The sequence below is a fragment of the Gopherus evgoodei genome, chromosome 17 (assembly GCF_007399415.2).
Source record: "Gopherus evgoodei ecotype Sinaloan lineage chromosome 17, rGopEvg1_v1.p, whole genome shotgun sequence".
In the NCBI taxonomy this organism is placed as follows: Eukaryota; Metazoa; Chordata; order Testudines; family Testudinidae; genus Gopherus; species Gopherus evgoodei.
In genome coordinates this window covers 16,670,141-16,689,906 of record NC_044338.1, presented here as the reverse complement: position 1 = coordinate 16,689,906, position 19,766 = coordinate 16,670,141, and the positions used below count along the sequence as shown (strand labels likewise).

At 44.3% G+C, this 19,766-nt stretch overlaps 1 protein-coding gene across 1 annotated transcript in view; it reads left to right on the top strand.

Moving 5' to 3' along the window:
- SPNS2 (sphingolipid transporter 2) overlaps positions 1-19,766 on the top strand; it is a 165,482-nt gene that overhangs the window by 122,091 nt on the left and 23,625 nt on the right. Inside the window, exons 9-11 of the mRNA XM_030536898.1 lie at positions 867-932; positions 6,906-7,004; positions 19,532-19,695. Coding sequence (XP_030392758.1) covers positions 867-932; positions 6,906-7,004; positions 19,532-19,695 — 329 coding nt within the window. The remainder of the gene's footprint in view (positions 1-866; positions 933-6,905; positions 7,005-19,531; positions 19,696-19,766) is intronic.

Genomic DNA, 19,766 nt, shown 5'->3' with positions numbered 1-19,766 from the left:
GCCATATCATCCTACAAACAGATGGTATCAAAGCACAAAGTTAAAAGGAAGAATGAATCCCATTTAAGGCATTTCACCTTTATTTTTTGGGTGTTCAAAACAATTACATGTACTTTTGAAATAAGTTAGTTACTCTTGTTGGTTCTCGGCAAGAGGCCAAGGACTGAATTAGCTATAGAGACTAAAGCCCCAGTTCTACCTAGCATGTGCCATGTGCTTTGTTGAATGGGGCTAGGCCCAAGCATGTACTTAAAGCTAAGCATCACTTAGTGCTTCGGTGAATTGGGGCCTAAACTATTACAACTGGTTCCTAGATGTATGTTCATTGCAGAGGAGGGAGGGAGACCTCATATTATATTGAGGGAATCTTGCACTGATACACCTGTTCTGTGGTTAGAGAAATTCATTCCCACTTTGCTATATGACCTTTAATACTTAACCTAATTGCTAGTGAAGCAACTGACTTGTGTCCCCCAGGGAGTTCTATTTAACACAAACGTTGTTCCTTTTCTGGTCGGTCTATGTGACTTCATGTTTTGAAACCAGGAATCCACCGTGATATACACTCATATTGATGTCTCATGTTAATCTGTCACTGAAGGTGTCCGCCTTTTGCCTAACTGTTCTCTAGATTGTAAACAACGTTTGCGAAAGGAGACCTGGTCCAAGCCCTCAGTTCAGATAAAAATCTATATATTGGTAATGTGTTCGGTTCTGAACATTAACCAGGGACTTATTGTAGGTAGAAGCCTTGGAATTAGTTTGAAATAAACAAATTGTATAGGAAAGTCTGTGGCAGATGATTCCCCCCCCCTTGAGTTTTATGTGACTAAACTTTGTCCTTTGTCTGTGTTTTGTTATGACAGATTTGCATTTTTATCGGAGAAACTCTTCTGTTTTCAAACTGGGCAATCACAGCTGACATACTAATGGTGAGTCTATGCTGTCAAAGCATCTTTCCTTCAGGGGGCGGGGGTGTGTGTGGGTGTGGGTGTGGGTGTGGGTGTGGGTGTGTGTGTGAAAACAGCTTTTCAGATTGCAATGGTCAGCCGGGGGTGTTCACAAGTCCCTTTAAAAGCCTAACTCCAACTCCAGACTGTTTGTTTTTTCTTTTTTGCTGCAAGGGAAAGAGCTGTATAGTCTCCCTTATCTTCCTTTTGAAGGTCAGTTTGGTGAAACCGCCATAGAATTCCATTGGTGCCCTGAAATCCTAAGGAATTGTGACTGGAGCTCAGCGAGAGCTCATGAATGGGCTGCCAATTGGCCAGTTTTACCATCCAGAATTCCCACTGGCTTTGTTTAGTAATAGGAAGTCCCTCGCTACACACACAAAGCCAGCCAGCCATCTACCTCTGTCTGACTTAGCCCCGGGAAGCTAGCCATTCATCACATACACACAAGTATCACTTTGAGGTGAGGGGAGGGGAAAAAGGTATGAAGATGTTTTGAACTGTGTCCACTTCTTCCACCCAAGGATCTGGAAACATATTGATCCTCGCAGTGCTTTGTGAGAGAGGTTAATAATAGGTATGTTTTACAGGTGGGGAAACAGAGGCACAGAGGGGTTACAGAACTTGCCCAGGGTCACATGGCAGGTCCGTGGCAGAGTTTTTGGACTGGAATCCAGTCCTGCGTGTTTTTCACTAGATAGTCCCACATACAGTGCAGGTCCTGATTCTTCTGTCCCTCAGAGTTTTATGGCAGTGTAACTCCATGTAAGGTTATTTCTCACTTACACAAACGTGAGTAAGTGAAGAATCAAGCCCAGTATTTCTACACATTAAGGCCCTAATTCAGCAAAGAACTTAATCCTGAAGCTAAGCACGTGCTTAAAGGCTTTGGTGAATACTGATGAAAGTTAAGCACTATTATTTCTTTGTCTTATGGTAGTACCTGGTAGCCCCAGCCAGGGGCCAGGACTCCATTGTGCTAGGTGCTGTATGAACGCAGAACAAATGCCTGTGTATGTCTGTCTAAGATACTTTTACAGTCCCCATTACTGTAGTACCTGAGCACCTCACAATCTATTGTATTTACCCTCCCACACTCTTGGGAGGCAGGGCATTGCTGTTATCCATCTCCATTTTACAGATGGGGGCCTGAGGCACAGAGAGACTAATCGACTTGCCCAGGTCATACAGGAAGCCTGTGGTAGAGCAGGGATTCAAATCTAGGTCTCCAAGGTCCCTGGCAAGCTCCCTAATCTCTGGACCATCCCTATCCTTCCTCTAAATGTTCTGTGTTTAAACCAGGAGCTAAAGGCATGATCCTGCTCCCTCTTGAACCCCTTTAAAATTTGCCTTGATTTCAATGGGAGAGTAGGATCCTGTAGCTTTTGAATAGATTTTCAGGTGTCTGCAGTCTGCCTTGTATGACTGGATCTTACATGGTTTGTTTTTTGCAGAGACACTGCTGTAGTTCCAAGCACTGTCTCAGAGCAAAACAAAACAAAACAAAAAACCCCCACAAAAAAACAACAAATTAACATTGAAATAATTTCTAAGATGCAGTTTAAAAGCAAAACAAAAAACAAACAAAAAACCCACCCCAAGTGAAGTATAGGAAAGAGAACATAAAATAACATCCAATTATTTTTAATAAAACTTTTTAATTGACATAGACAATTGCAAGAGTGGCTTAAAAGCCTATTTACACAAATGAACTGTCTGTAATATACAATAATGTCCCTGCTTAATACATTATGAGTGGGAGGATGAACTTAAGAGCATTATACAAATAAATGTGAACATCCATGCGGATCAATACTAGCCCATAAATTGAAGAAATGGTCTGAAGTGCGTTTCTATTACATGTGGGTCTGGAAAGGCTGTGTACTCAGACAGCAAGTGAGAGCCAAGATTATATAACCGTGTTTTATCAGACAGCTTTAGAACAGTCCTAGCCAGCAGAGAGGTGTGTAAGTGCTCCAGCTGGGATTCACTTGGAACAACACCCAGTAGAAATTAATTGGCAATATATTGATTTGGTGGACTAGTAACAGCACTTTGCAGGTCTGTGGTGCCTGCCTGCAGTCTGAGGCTCTCCAAGCATTTAACAATTATTAAGGACATGAGACTCCCAACAGCCCTGGGACATACATAAATCTTGTTATCCTGTTTGTGCAGATGGAAAACTTGGGCCACAGGTATGAAGGGTAGTTTCCAAAAGCTGTCAGTGTTGGCCGAACTTGGCTTCCATTGAAGTCAATGAGAGTTTTATCCTAACTTCAGCAGGAGCAGAATTAGGCCAGCAGTGAGGGCTTTTGGAAATCTCACCCTAAGTGACTTAGCCAAGGTCACCCAAGGTTTGAAAATCTCATGACTGCTTATGGGCCCGATCCTGCAATTTGCTAAGCAGCTTCATAGACTTTGCAGGATGAAGTTCCAAGGTCCTTATGTTTGCTTATTACCGTAATATTTAAATGTTAGGTCTTGCTAGCTCACTCCATGCTGTTGCCATGCTTCCATTCCTGTGGATTTATCTGTGCTCCCAGCTCCCTGGTTGATGTCTGTCCTGCAAAAGGCCCTCATGAATTGGATTTGATTAACAGTCAGTGCTGCAGGATGGATTGTGCTTTGTTGTGTGAGATTCCAAAAGGCTGCTATTTATTCCAAATGCAGATTTGCACAAAACAAGCCTTATTCTCAGCACCATCATCTAGAAGTTATGTCTTTGACATGGGAGCCCTAAATTGGAAGGATATTTTGTCCTTTAGCTATGAGGCATTCACAGTTAAACTGAGTAAGGACAGGGCACAAGTCTGGGAAAAACAGTTCTGCCAGCTCCACTAGGGAATACGTCAGTAATAAAACCACAGCCTTTCCGAGCCTCTATTTAAAGAGGCGAGGCTCGCCCCAGAGCAGCTTCGTCAGCCTCCCTGGACATCCTGTGTGATGTGTGCCACCCAACCTGGAGTCAGGGAGATGAGCCAGGACAATCCCACACTCTTCCTCTTGGCTGGTGACTGTTCCACCTCCAGCTTCCGCGGGGACGTTCTAACTAACCAGCTCTATTTTAATATCGAAATCCCAGTTCAGATCTTTAATTTACTGCTAGCCTCCCTAGGACAGTAGCTAAGGTCTCGGTCTCGTACCAGCTATTTCCGCTCTGTCAAAATAAAATATCCTTTAAGCAGGAATAACTGTTTTTTCCCCCTAACATTATTTAAGGGAGGAGAAACAGTCTCATGTGTCATTTGGTTGCTGTGTTGTATTTCTGTCACTAGGATTTCAACCTAGACACACAAATGTATTTGGCATTATAAAGTCTGGTCTCAGCCATCAATAAGTTCATTAGCGTAAAATCTTACTGGAAGTTGTATTGCTATTTGCAATGCTATGTTTTTTTAAAAGAACAATTAATGGTCGTAACTCCGTTAACCAAGACAAGAAGCTGTATTTGTCTCAAATAGCATTAATGTACTGCTATTCATTTATCAATAGTAAATTCTAATGCCTTTAAATTGTTGTTTTTCTGGACAAGGATGGCTTTATGGCTGAAGCATAGGATTGGGAGTCAGAAGAGCTGGGTTTCATTCACCTGCTGTTTATAACAAATACAACAAATAAATATTTTTGACTGTTTTTAGCTGAATACTCCCCTCCACTGTTCAGATCTGGCCCCTCCAAGGCGGAATGTGATTGTACCTTCTCAAAGTCACTCTTAGAGCAGTTCCCTGTAGCTCCTGTGCAAACTGGGTGGGGCGGGTGAGCTGGAGTTCACCTACTGTTCACCAGCCCAGGAAGTTCCTTGCACTCTATGTCATCATCTGGGTGTGGGTTACTGAGTGGCAGCCATGACTCCTGGCTTCTGTTTCACTGTGGGACCTATCAGGTGTCTTTGTGCCTTGGTTTACCTACGTGTAAAACAGGGATAACACTCCTGTCTGTCACGGGAGTTCAATGAGGCTCAGTGTGTGTGTGTTTGACTCCTGGCATGAAAGGTGCTATGGAAGGGCTGTATATTATCATTGTGACCAGGATGTTGCGTGGGAGCTGATTGAGTTTTGTGTTCTTTTGCTGGAGGGCTGCTGCACGTCAGGAGTGTAACCACATCTGAGTAGCATGCTGCGTCAAGTGCACGCTGGTTACGTTTGCAGCACCGTCATAGCTGGGATGAAAGACCCCTCCCCTCCTCCAGATGTTCCTGAGGAGCAGGGGCAAAATCACAAGAAATGAAGTAAAATTTTCCCAAGTGCCCAAGTCCCATATTACCCATAATTCCGAAAGTGATACGTGCACGTTCAAACGTCCCTCACGGAGCCTGTTTGCTGTAGGCTCTGCTCCATTATGGGGCTGTTTGAAGTCAGGTGATTAACCCTTTGCACACCAGAGAGACAGTGATTACACCTTCCCACCTTAGGAGGAAATTATGCTTTATTGAAACAAAGCTGCCCCGTTCTGAGAGAGAGGCAGGCATGTTATTGTGGAGCAATTAGTGCCCTAAAACCCAGGATAAATGAATTAATGAAACAGAGGCAAAGTCTTTCCTAGTGTAACTCCATTATGGGGTTAGCTCGGGGCTAGAGTGGCACATCAGCAAATACACCAGGCTAGGAAAGGGTTCAGAAAAGAGCTACAAGAATGATTTGAGGTCTAGGAAAACAGTGGCTGATAGTAAGTCTGCTTAGTTTAGCAAAGAGAAGGTTAAAAGATCTACAGGAGTTAATGCAGGGAAGAGATTTCTGGTAGGACAGACGCTTTAATTCAGCCACAACTGGATCCAGTGCTTGGAAGCTGAACACGACACATTCAGGCCTAGGGACATGGTGGAGTCTCCATCACTGGCAATCTGTAAAACCGGACTGGATCTCCCTCTAAGAGATGCTCTAACTCAGTGGTTCTCAACCTATTTATCACTGTGGGCCCAGCGCCCCCTGTTCAGACACCCCTCCACAGAGTGGGGCCAACAGTGGAGCCCCGGGCACGGGGCCAGGCTGGGTTGGGTGGCAGGGCAGCCCCGACCCTGGACACTGTCCCCTGTTGTGTGGGGCCAGGCGGCAGCCTGGACCCTGCCCCATCGGGCAGTCAGGACTCCAGACCTCTCCACATGGGCCAGGCAGCCTTTAGCACACAGCTGGGTCACATGTTGAGAACCACTGCTCTAACTCAACCAAAGCTTTGATCAAGCATGCAGGCACTTGAGTGGGTATAAAATCCACTGAACTCGTAGAAATCACCCAGGGAAATTCCCTTTCGGACATGGCTTTGTTCTGTTAGAGATGGGTCAGAGCCACAAAGTTCAGAACCAGATCTGAGACTCCCCAAGCTTTGGGTATGTTTCCTCAACCATTATGGGATCAAGGCCACCACTGAGTCTGGTGCTGACATAACAGGGGCTCTTCCTCAATAAGGAAGGTCCATTAGACCTACAACAAGCAACGGCTGCTTGGTTTTGGGGGGAGGAAGGGCATGTGGCTTGACCCCATTCTGCTGCATGGGTGAAACTCTGGAAACCTCATGCCCCCTCCTTTGCATTCTCCTCCTAAGGCATAAAAGGCTCTAGTGCTGTGGGGCAGCTTAGAGGGAGGTAGGGTTTAAGGCATCGGCATGGGGTACACACCTTGGAGCCCGCTTGTTAGCCGCCTTTATGCTTATGATCTTCTTGAGAGCAGGAGAGGGTCAGACGGGACAGAGAGCCTCCTTTAACCACCTGCAGACTGGCGCACTAGAATTGCGGTGGTGATAGCAAAGCTCCAAAGCGGCCTTTGCCGCCCGCAGAACAGCTGTGAGTATGGAGCTGGACACGGCTGCCACTGAAAGTCATGGGGTTGTTTTTTCCACTCGCTCTAATGCCACAAGCACTCAGCCTGGATCTGCAGTTAGAAGGAAACCCAGCCACACAGAGAAGGTTGGCAGGTTGGTTATTTCACTTCCCTTGTGTGTGTTTTCCCCTCTTCCTTGCAGTATGTGGTTATCCCGACACGACGCGCGACCGCAGTGGCCTTGCAGAGCTTCACTTCTCACCTACTGGGAGATGCTGGCAGCCCCTACCTGATTGGATTTGTAAGTGCACGCTGTGGGTTTGAGCAGGGGTTTGTGTGTATGTGTGCATGCACATGTGCACTCTCATTTAGTGCTGATAACAGGTGCCACATTAAACCACCATGTGCTTATCTGCAGAACAGGAACTACATGGTCAGCAGCATTGCAAGCTTACACATGTGCACCCAGTACATGTGGTGTAATCCTGGCCTGGTGAGACCATTTCTGGGGTGGGAGTAGTTCAAACTCTTAAGTCCATCCCAGTGCAAGCAATCTGTAAAGGGCCCATCGCACTGTCTAGGCAAATGCCAACAAGGGAGACAGCAGTGGTTTCTGTGATGTGGACATGAGACCACTGGAAATTAGATACTGTGTATGCATGTCTCCTTTTTTTTTTTTTTAAACTAAATATCTAGTCTCATGAGCCAAAAATCTCTGGGAAGGTGTGGTATTGGGTGGTATTTTACAGTCACTCTCAGAGGCGTAAATGATTAAACAAATACAACCACTCACACTGCCTTGCATCTTTTATTGATTTATTATTTATTTATTTGACAGTAGCACTTAGGACTCTCAGTCATGGGCCAGGACCTCATTGTGCTAGGTGCTGTACAAGTAGAGAACCAAAAGACAGAGTCTGAAAATTTTCCCCATTAAAAATGCAAGGCCTAAGAAGCTTCATGAAAAGAAACATTTCTGAGTATATTGGACCAAATTCTCTGCTACTACAACTCCACTGCCTTAAGTGCGGCTATGTCATCAGAGACTTGCTCATCAAGGAGGCTTTTGATCTGAAGTGTAAAAGCCGCTATGTTTATTACAAGGCTGGATGCTATTTCTGGGAGTGGGTGCTGGAATTAGTTCTAGAATGTCTCTCTATGAAGAACTCAGGCCTTCGTGGCCTTGCAGGCAATCGGTTGTGTCAACATACTGTTCCCGTCATAGTTCAGCTGTCTGTAAAATGTCCTATTGATTTTAAAGCCCTCTTACGGTACATATAAGACACTTAGTGGCTATGGCCTAGCGTGCTCCAGTGATCTTTTGTTTTCATGTGCCCCAAGTTCTTTGCAGGGGTCAGAATTGGCTGTTTGTTTAATCTATTCTGGTTCCAAACCTTGAGACCATAGGAGCTGGGGCATTTGGTAATTATGTTCCTTGTTATGTGGTTTCGTATTATCATCCAACTTGCCCAGTGCGTTTCAGTGTTTAAAACTAACTGGCCAGAAGTATGTGTGTGGTTGCTTTTCACGGCTTTTAAAATATTGATAATGTTCATTCAGCTTTATTGTGGTAAAAGGCCCCGTGACTATGTTATGAAGATGCTGTGCGAATGTGTTCACTTAGGGAAGTGGCTGTAATTTGCGTAAGATGGTTTTACTACTTGCCTAGCACAGGAACCAATTACTGTAAGTTGGTGCTGGTGGACGAATGGCAAGCAGGGGAAGGCACCATTACACTTTCACTTTGGGTGAGAGAGTTTCTATTCCTCGATGGCTATAATTGTCTTTCTAGAGAGCTTTGCAATAACTTGCAGAGTTGACATCAGTCCTGTCGAACAACATAGGGACACCCTGTGCTCTGGTCAGCCCCAGGGAATCCAATGACGTTTCCCCCTTATATAGCACTTGGGAGCCGAAGCGCTCTGAAGCACTCTGCAAAGGTGTGATCCCCATTCTATAGGTGGGATAAGAAAGTGAGGCACAGAGCAGTTAACTGGCTTGTCCAAAATTCCCCAGTGGTAGCGTCTGGCATAAAACATGAGCCTCCGAACTCCGGTTCCTGTGCTAGGTTGCATGTTGCAAAGCTAGTAAAGTTGCCTGGGTGTTTATGGAGATTAGTATTTGGTACATAGTTAACTCCTCACGTGCCAGAGCATGGCAGCGTATTTCCCCAAGCTGCCTTTTTTCTTTCTTCTAACCAGCCATATCTCTGCTGCCTTCTACAGATATATTACTGGGATGAATAAGTGCTTCTGGCTGTGTGTTTGTGTATATGCCTGTTTTCACTGGTGTGGATTTACAGTATTTCCATACATGAAAGGCAGTGTTTCTTGGTATACTTTTCCTCTGACTGAGTCCTCAGATATTTTAATAGTGTTTTCTTCATTGTCAGTTGCTTCCTCTACAGATCCTTTTCCTCCATCACATTGTTGGCTGTACATCTTATTCTCTTCCTGAGTGATTACTCTGTGCATTGCCAAGAGCATTCTTGTTTGGATGTAAATTTTTTTCTTCTCCTCTTGATTCTATGTGTTCAGTTCAGCAGTGTGCTATACTACTGGTATGACCCACATATTAATGACTTGGATAAGATTCTTCGAGTTTTGTCCTTAGAGTAATTATTATTTGTCTTTAATATTCTTTCCTCACTTCTTCTTTGACTTCCTTATGTTGTAACTCCAGCATTTCCCTGATTCCAAGGTATTTGTAGGGGGCATGCTGCAAGATATCTTGGATAGTACCTTCGTTAACTTATGATTGTACTAATTTCCCCGTCTTTTGAGATGCCAACACATGCTGAGCCAATCCAACCTTAGATCTTCACCCAACCTTCCTACGTGTCACCAATCTCTACATCTCCTTTTGTGATAGATCATCTGTGTATAACACACAACCACAGAGGTGGTTCTTGCTGACAGGAGAAGCACAATTTATCTTGCGGAGCATCCATGTCAGCAGCAGCATTGCTGCCACGAACAGCATGGGTGATAAGGAATCCCCTTGAAAGATTCCTCTTTTAATTTGGAGACCCTCAAGAGCCATTTTTATTGTTCCTGTTGTTGTTAAAGTGACTTCAAACCAACACATCCTGAAGACAGTGTGTGACACCCCCACTGTGCATCGTCAAAGTGGGCACTGGGCTTCAGGACCTCACAATCCCACTGCTGCCCCCTCATGTAGACTGTTGGAACAGCTCCCTGTAGGGAGAATGGGTGCTCCTACTGCTGATTTCATTCAAGTCCCTGTGCTCTGCACAGCCTCCTCCCTGTGAAACCCACAGGCCTGAGACTCTGGGACCCAGGGGTGTGTTCATTTTCAAGACAGGAGCTTTGTTTATCTGGTAGGCAGATGACTGCAGTGTCTGCAGAAGACTCATTGCCCTTTTGACCTATCTTGTCCCAGAACAGAGGGCTGCAGTGACTAGAATGCAGGGCCGGCTCCAGCAGACACCAGTGGAGGAAGCACGTGGCTGGGGCGGCACATGCTAAGGGGCGGCATTCCGTCCATTCTTGGGGCAGCATGGTTCAGTCCGTTACTGCTTTTTTTTTTTTTTTTTGCTTCTGCAGTTCGAGTGGCCCTGCTAGAATGTAGTGACCTCATAATCAATTGTAGACAAGTCTGAGCTGTTTTCTTGTTCTAAAAGAGCTTTGTGTGGCTCTGAATAGTTCCTGGAAAAATTTTAGCCATAAACCTGTCACTTCTCACCTCCTACCCGTGTCCCAACTCCATTATTTGAGTGGGCTGATAACATGGATCTAATGAGCTACTTAAATAGCAAGAATGCTAATGACTTTCTTTTAACAAGTAGTTAACAGAACAGTGTTAATTATGGCTGGTGCCGAGTTGCACAAATATAGAGCAACACTAGATGGGCACCGTAGCTAGGGAGAATCAGAATAAATGCAGCATTTGGGATACTACTTTAATGAAAATTTTATAATTGGAGCTGTAGGTTTCTCAGGCTTCTTGGCCTGGTTTGAAGTGGCCTCATTGCAGATTGATTTTTGAAGAGCTGTCTGGGTTCATAGCCATGCCCATGAATATTCTTAAATACAGGTGGAAAGTCACTTTGTGGCAGAACTGTGTATGCACAAGGTCTAGAGAACTATTCTAGGGCTTTTCTACACATAATCGGGAATATGATAGAGTACAAATTTAAAGCAGATTAACTTCATGTGTGAATGCTCTGATTCTTGGATAAATGCTTGTTATTCCAGAATAGCTGTTTCTGATTAACTCCCTCTGTGGATGCTCTTATTCTGGAACAAAAGTGCCTAATTCCAAATTAATTTAATCCACTGTGAAAGAGAATTATTCTGGAATTACATTCACACCCTGTTTTAATCTTTGAATTCAAACCCTATCTTAATCTGAATTAATTTCCCACTGTAGAAAAACCCTAAACATGCCCTATTTCAAATTAGCTTAATCCACTGCATAAAACTAATTGGGAATAAAACAGCTTTATTCCAGAATAAGAACATTCCCACATGGAGTTAATCAGGAATTATTCCAGAATAATTTATCATCTAGACCCACCCTTGATGTGAAATCCTAGTGGAGCCAAAGCACAGCCAGTTCTTCTCTCAGAATTAACACTTTACACCTGAGATTTGCCTTTACTAACTACATGGATGTAAAAACTACAGTGTCTTGTCTCCCCCAGGATTGCTGTCTCAGTGTACAGTGCATTGCAGTGAAGACAGCCATTAACAACCAAGAGACTTAGGTCAGCTTATCTGTGTGTCTCCGGGGTGTGACTTTTCAACATTCATGAGTGGTGTTGCTAGGTTGACCTATATTTTAGGAGTAGCCCAGGCCTGAGAGGAGTAGTGCAGTAGCTTCCAAATTGTGCTCTCCAGAGCACTTGCTAGTGATCTGCAGAGAGTTGGCTGCTCACTGGGTGCTGGCTGGCATCCTTGTTTCCATCTGAAAGCACCAGAACTGATGGGAGGGGAGGAGGTGAAATCAAGAACAGAAGTACAGTGGGAGAGGAACTTGAATCCAAAAAGGACCGAACACTAAACATGCTCAAACAGCTAAAAATGGGTGATGTGTCTTCCTAATATCACTTCTCTGTGTGAGCCATTGCAGTCGCGACGAGAGAGAGATCGTGAGATTACGAGTGGAGGGGAGACGTTTGCCAGACAATTTCTCTGTTAAGATGTGGCCAACAGTCTGCAGAAGCTCTGAAACCTCCCCTGCACTAGGACACTTTGCAGTTAGTGTCGGAAGGGCAGTGCATTTTGTGGGTTTTCTTGCTAGCAGAGTGGAATTGAGTTTATAGTGATTTCTGCTTATAATGTATCGGATGCTACTTCCTGAATGCCATTTCCTATTGAGGGCTGATGTATTTGCCATTAGCTTGTACTGATCAGTAATGGGGTGCTTTGTTCTTAAAGATCAGAACAGAAGGAATTTTTCTGATTTTCTTTGGTCTTGTCACCAGGGCCGTCCTTAGGATTTATGGGGCCCTACGCAGTATTATTAAACTGGTGCCCCTGTGCCGGATGGCAGCCCAAGCTCACAGCCTGGTGGGGAAGGGGGAGGAGGGACTTGACAGCAAAGGATAATGAGATGCCCGGCCTGCCTCATGGTGGCGGAGAGGCTAAGTCTACACTACAGCATAAAATCGAAATAACTAAAACCGGTTTTATAAAACCGATATTATAAAATCGATTTTATGCATCCACACTAGGGCACATTAATTCGCTGGTGTGCGTCCATGGTCCGAGGCTAGCATCGATTTCTGGAGCGGTGCACTGTGGGTAGCTACTGTAAAATGATGAGGCCAATAACTTCGATTTCTGTCCACACTAACCCTAAATCGATATAGTAATATCGATTTTAGCGTTACTCCTCTCGTTGGGGAGGAGTACAGAAATCAAATTTAAGAGCCCTTAAAATCAATTTAAAGTGTGTTGTAGTGTGGACGGGTACAGCGTTAAATCGATTTAACACTGTTTAAATCGATTTAACTGCTTAGTGTGGACCAGGCCAGAGTCACAGTTCCCCGCAGAGATTTCCATGCCCTCTCCCTCATGCAGAATGGACGTGAAGAAAGTACCTAATTAAAAGCACTAAAATTTGGGAATAAAAAATGTCAGTCACAGGTTTTTTGATATGCCCTGAAGTTTGTCAGAGATTTATTTGCAAAAACTTCATAGTAAGGGTGAGTCAGCTGTCCTGCTGAATACAACATTACATATAATGGAATACATGATGCAGCTCTTCTCTGTTTTACATTTTCTTATTCAGTATTTCTAAGTTGAATTTATATTTTAAATGTACTCAAATCTTAAGCCAGCATTCCAGATTATTACATATTTAACTCACTGAAACAAAGACATTCTTTTAAATTAATCAGAGAGGTTTAGTGTGTTCATAACAATGTTCATTGCTTTTAGAAAAAGGGAACAGTAATTTACTTTGTGTGATCGCCATAACAAGAGACATGGTTATGAAATTTCACCAACTTTAAAAAAAAATGTTTCCAAAGATTTTAGGTATAACAAGGATTTTGTCTTACTAAGGTACTGATTTTGCTGGAGGGTTCTTTTAAAACTAGTTTGTCGGATAGTCAGAAGTAAAGAAACGGAAACTCTTTGTCCAGCTATCTGGAAGGGAAGGACTGTTGTCCCTTTAAGGGCTCTCTTCAGTGGGGAGTTGGGGGAGAGGTGGTGAAGGGATGGACAGAAAGGACAGGAAGACTTGGAAGCACTTTTTTTTTTTAACTATAGTAATTAAAATGTGTATTTTAGATAAGGGAGGTCTTTTGAAGGATTTATTTAAAAAACTGTATGTCTGAAGATCCACGCATTTAAGGCTAAAGATGATTGTGCATCTAAAACTCTATGCAAGCATTTTTTAGACATGTGATTTTATAATCTTCACCAGCTCACTAATGAAATATTTTTAAAGCAAATTTTAAACTAAGGTCCTGTAGACTGACATGTTCTGTGTAAATATTACATTAATGCACAACTGTTTTTGTCAGTAAAGTCAGAAACTGACAGTGTAAAAATTTATTTGGGCATAAGCTTTCATGGACATCGGATGAAATGGGTTCTAGTCCACAAAAGCTTATGCCCAAATAATTTGTTAGTCTTTGAGGTGACACAAGGACTCATCCTTGTTTTTGCTGATACAGACTAACAGGACTACCACTCTGAAACCTGTCAGTATATACCTTGGGGTTGGCAAATGCCTGTTAAATGGCTTTATTACCCCTTGAATGTCTCTTTAACAGTTTCAATGTTGTGCTAATAGGTCTGGCAGGCTGGAGGTTTTTTCACTTTTAACTACTAGATTCCCTCCCAAGGAAGACTCACCAGGCTAGAGCAGCCATCTGTGGGAGCCTGCAGGAAGGGTCAGAACAGGGATAGGAAAACAAGCAGTGGACACTAAGACCCAGTGGTGCCCCAAATTTTCAGGTGCGCTACGCAGCTGCCTATGTTGCCTATGCCTAAGGACGGCCCTGCTTGTCACCTCACTGTGTATTCCTGAGGGCTACTCAGCTGCTGGTAAAAGGGTGATGGATTGGAAAGTACTGGATAGAGACAATTGTAACATGAGTTAACCTGCCTTGGAATTCAAAATGTGCAGTATAGTTCACTCTGCTCTTGCAAAATGGCAGTGTTTGTGTGATTCCTGTCTGCTTGGGGGAATCACTGTGGTGTGGCTTGGGATATAACTATCACTTGGCCATAAGGATAGGTTCTCCCAAGGTGATACAGAGAGGTGTAAATTACAGCTCTCTGCACAAGCCGGAGACCCTGTGTTTCTGTGGGGGGGTGTTGCCCCATCTTGCCCTCTTTCAGGAGTTCCACTCTGGGAGAGCAACTGTACTTGCGCCAGGGGCTCTATTGGCTGTGCTGGGTCCCCTACCAGACCCTATGGCAGAGGGGAAGTTGCCACCTCCCCCACAATGGGCTTTCTACTGCTGGATGAACGAGGGTATAAGGATGAATGCAGGGCCGGCCTAAATGGGTCCATGTAGCAGGATTCCTGCTGTACATCTGCCCAGAGAAGCAGTGCTGGGATTGGTTTTCTACGCGCTCAACTTTTCTGTGCAATAACATCAAGTTCAGGAATTCTCTGGCCCAGCTGCGCTTGGGGGCCTTTCTCATTAAGTCTTTCCCCTGCTTTGGGGACACTGCTTGCCAGCTGGTTCCTTTTGTGTTGCCCCCCCCCCCTTTTTTTTCTGCCCATGAACTCAAACAGTCTGAGCTCTAACAGTCTGTAAGGAGTTAGATCCTTCACTTGAGTTGTCATTTGCCTGGTCTCACTGGATTTGGCATTGCCTGCCCCAGAGATCGGTTGCTGGCTGCTAGGGAGCTGTGGGTGTTCAGCCCCACTGAGGCTCAAACCCTTTATCCCCAGCATCATGCCACTTGTGCAGAAAGTCTCCTTTTGTTCTGCAGGCAACTCAGTTACTCCCTGGTATCCAAACAGGACTGGATTGAAACTACAATTCCCAAAATGCCTGGGGTTGGTTTAACTCTTGCACCAAGACTAGTGAAAGGTGGGTGTTGACATGGTGGTGGGTCAGTAAGAGAGGAACAGGTGTGGGGAGCCACCTTGGTATTTGTGTTAGTTGAAGACTATTTCAGTGTAACAAGCTACATGAGACTGGAATGTCATGTCATCCACCAATGCCTAGTGGTTAGCAAATGCAAGTGGGAGGTGAAGTCCAAGTTCAAATCCTCTTGGCGCTGCTGATTTGTCATGTGACTTGGACAAGCCGCCTGACCCTGTGGAGGATAATACCAGCCACCATAGAAAAGGGCTCTGGGATTTTCAGGTGAAAGGTACTTCTGAAGTGCAAAGCATTAATTGTTGCTATTACACATTGACAGGGCTGCTTTGATGACAGTTGGGTATGCCAGGGAATAATAGCTACAAATTGAGATCCCTGTCTCCTGGCCACACACAGGCACAGTTGCCAGCTTTCATGTGGTAAATAAGCACCCCGACTTTCACAATAAGCCCAAAATCAGGCTAGTCTCATTTCAAAACAAGGCCAAAATGTGCCAATCCCTAAGAACCCCAACACTGTGGGATTAGATCCCCCTGGTGTGCACTCGGGGGCTGTGGTGGGCCCGCTGTGCACCCTAGACTCTCTCCGCACATTGCTCCTGCTTGCTGGAGGCCAATAAAAAAAAAAAAAAAGAGAAACAAGCAGCCCAACAATCTACAACTAGCAACTCAAAAGCCAATTAAGCCAAAAACAAGCCCAATTTCTGTGGTTTTTTCCCCCATGGGTTTGGCATGTCTGCACACAGGCTGCATTGTGTTGTCTGTTAACTTCCTGAGCATTTATGCTCTTTACATTCTTGCCTTGTAGTTTTGCTTCACAGACAACAACCACAGCATTTGCTTTTCAGTCCAAGGACCAGTCTTTACAATAACCTCCCATATGACAACTCTTCTGATTTCCCATCTGCAAACTAAGCATTGATCAGCTGAAAAAAAACCTCTCCTTTAGGGAACAGCAAAACCTCCCTCTGCTACATCCCAGACACTTAAATCTCCTCCTTTCTAGGATGAGAAACGGGGGACAGGAGTTTGGCTAAAGAGGCTTCGGCCTGGGCTACATCTAAAACGTAGGCTGACCTAGTGACATTGCTCAGAGCTATGAAAAATTTCACACCCTGTGCCACGTAGTTAGGCTGACCTAACCCCCACTAGACATCACGAGGTTGATGGAATAATTCTTCCATTGACCTAGGTCCTGCCTCTTGGAGAGGTGGATTAACTGCATCAGTTGACGAACTCTTTCTGTCAGCGTAGGAAGCATCTGACTATAGACACATCCTTAGATTTTGAATTTAAATCTTTGTGGATGCAGCTTTTTCACTTCTGGCCGGGGGCAGATTTCCATTCGTGGGGAGAAATCCCTTTCCACTTCTGGGATGGCTTGGATACTATAGTTACTGAAACATTTCCCCATCTACTTCTGGTAGCTCCCTCCTTACAGATGTTCCTCTTGCTGTTCTACGCTGAGACAGGTTTCATTATCAGCATCTGGCCGCATGCTCGTCTGTATATTTCTTGGCATGTGCTTCTCCATAGTAGACCCCAATCTGAGCAGTGGTAGGAATAGTAAGACATTGAGACCAGTGCTGCTGCTTCATTCATAGAGAGGGTGTCTAACTACAAGACCTTTAGAGCACTTTGTGCTACAGTTTCAATGAAGTCCCCATATGTCCCATATTTCTATGACCTTTTGTTTTGAATTCTCTCATCTGCTGAGGTGCTTCTTATAATGGCTCTTACCTGCTGCCTTGCCACTTTCGGCTTCAGGGCTGTGAGTTGGGGATTCCCTCCGGGTATAGGATTTTCTCCCACTTGAATTAGTTGTTATCTTTAAATTTCAGACTTAAATGTCACTTACGGCTGTTGGTTTGTGCTTTTTGCCAGCTGCTCTTGTCACAGAGAAACTTGCTTCATTAGGTGAAGCTAGTTTTTTGAGGGGAAGGAGGAGGAGGGAATTTTCCTTGCACAACCTTTGTCCATTCCTAGAATTGAAAAGGTTTTTTTTTAGAAATCTGTATATGTTCAGATAGTTTGTTCAGACCCAAGAGTCTGGTGGGTCTCAGTGCAGGCTTCAGCAGGGGTCTGCAGTACACAAACCTTGCTGTATTTGGCACTAATGCAGTATCAGCAAAAAACTAAATAAAAATAAAGTCACAGATTGACTGGGCACTGAGATTTCCACCCATTTCCAGCAGATTATCATTGTTACAACTATTGCCATCTTGGAAGCTGATTTGTTCACTAGATCATTGACCAGTTAATACTAAGAGATGATTGATGTTTTGCCTATAGAAATAAGTTACCTTATTGTAAATGTAAAACTACATTTTAGCACCCACACTTTCCAGAAGATTGGAATAAATAACGCCACTCTAAGTTGTATTTCTGTCACCCCAGATGCATGCACATTGTCATGTAATTATGCCGTTTCATTGCTGAATGTTGTGTTGAAAACTAGAATGCTGTTGCCCCAGTAACGCTGCTTTGTGCTTCTGCCCTTGGAACTCCAGTGTTATCAGTACTAACAGCTGATAATGCAGCCTGCTAATTCAGCAGACATCAGTGTTACTCAGAAAGAAAGACCCTAGGCATGGTTCAGTGACAAAGGCATTCAACCAGGTCTGTTGCCCTCAGGGCATAGTCCTAGTGCACTGGCTCTGTGGTTACAGGTACACTAACAAATGAGTGCCCTGTGGCAAGGAATGTCTCAGTTGTGAGCAGAAATTTCTGCTGTCCCCTAGGTCACACAAAGGGTTAAGGTGAGATACCCCAATATTTATAGACAGAGACAAACAACTGGGATAAACATCTTACATACCACTTTATGTTTCATGACAGCTGTTTACCGTCTCTTGTTCCGGATATCTCGGACAAAACATCCCTATTCATTATTTTGTCAAGCCATCTTATCTCATACTAGATTGGGATGTATCTGTACTAGCTGGCATATGTTTACGTACATATCTAGTACCTAGTAGATATGTACGTAAGTTCATGTACCAGATGCTTATCTGCTTTAATACATGGCCTGACTTTGGTTTGTAGCCTCTGGTTCAGGCCTGAGATCTGGCACCAGGGCCAGTGTTCCAGACTCTCTCTCTCTTACACTGAAGTCATGCCACTTCTTTGGTAGAAGGAGCCAACTGCTTAGATTAGAAGCTGTTTGGGCAAGCCTTTTTGTTCAGTTTTTGTGCAGCACCTAGCACAATGTGTTCTTGTTCCATGACTGGGGCCCCCTAGGCACTACTGCAAGACAAATAATGGGCACATAAAATAACAGGAGAGAGGACGGGTCCGTATTCACAGAAGCGTGCACAACGTCCATGATGATGCATCCGACGAAGTGGGTATTCATCCATGAAAGCTCATGCTCCAAAACGTCTGTTAGTCTATAAGGTGCCACAGGATTCTTTGCTGCTTTTAATGTCCATGAAAAGCTGATAGGACCATAGCTTTGACGTTGTCTGAAAGCCACCCCTGACACACATCTAATTCCTTGCAACTTAACTCTGTATGTGTATTTGCTGCTGGAGGATAGATAATGGGCAGGTATAACCAGGAATCACTGCAGGGTTATACTTCCCCATGTGGCATTGCAGAGAATCACTAACAGCCTTGGTTAGCCCATAGGTTAGCTCAGGGGTCAGCAACCTTTCAGAAGCACTGTGCCGAGTCTTCATTTATTCACTCTAATTAAAGGTTTCGTATGCCGGTCATACAGTTTAATGTTTTTAGAAGGTCTCTTTCTATAAGTCTATAATATATAACTAAACTATTGTTGTATGTAAAGTAAATAAGGTTTTTTAAATGTTTAAGAAGTTTCATTTAAAATTAAATTAAAATGCAGAGCCCCCCGGACCAGTGGCCAGGACCCAGGCAGTGAGAGTGCCACTGAAAATCAACTCACGTGCCGCATTTAGCAACCATGCCATAGGTTGCCTACCCCTGGGTTAGCTGTTCACTCATCCAGATGCCAAAGCAGGGGCTGGGGGAAGGAACGTGGGAATAATGAAGCAGGCCAAGAGAGATGAGGAAAAGAGAGCTCTTAGCGCATCCCTCTCTGCAAATGTCCCAAGGACTCCTGAGCAGAGAATAATGGTGTGCACAGAGGAGGTGTCTTAAAGCATCCAGAGGACACAAGATATGTAACAAACAGAACTTCCAAGCCCACATGTTCAGGCAGTTAAGGAAATATTCCCTCGCCTGTAACGATGATAAATCACTTTCTGCATCATGCCATGCCTGGAGTTGTGGGTAACGTTGTTGGGTTTTTTTGCCCCTCTCTCATAGATCTCAGATCTGATACAACAAAGCACAAAGGAGTCCCCGCTCTGGGAGTTCCTGAGTCTGGGCTATGCGCTCATGCTCTGCCCATTTGTCGTCGTCCTTGGAGGGATGTTTTTCCTGGCCACGGCCCTCTTCTTTCTAAACGACCGCACCAAAGCTGAACAACAGTGAGTAGCCAGACAACTAGGAATGGGGGAGGGAGGGGAGCACGTTATCTCATACCACAGTTAAGTTTGGA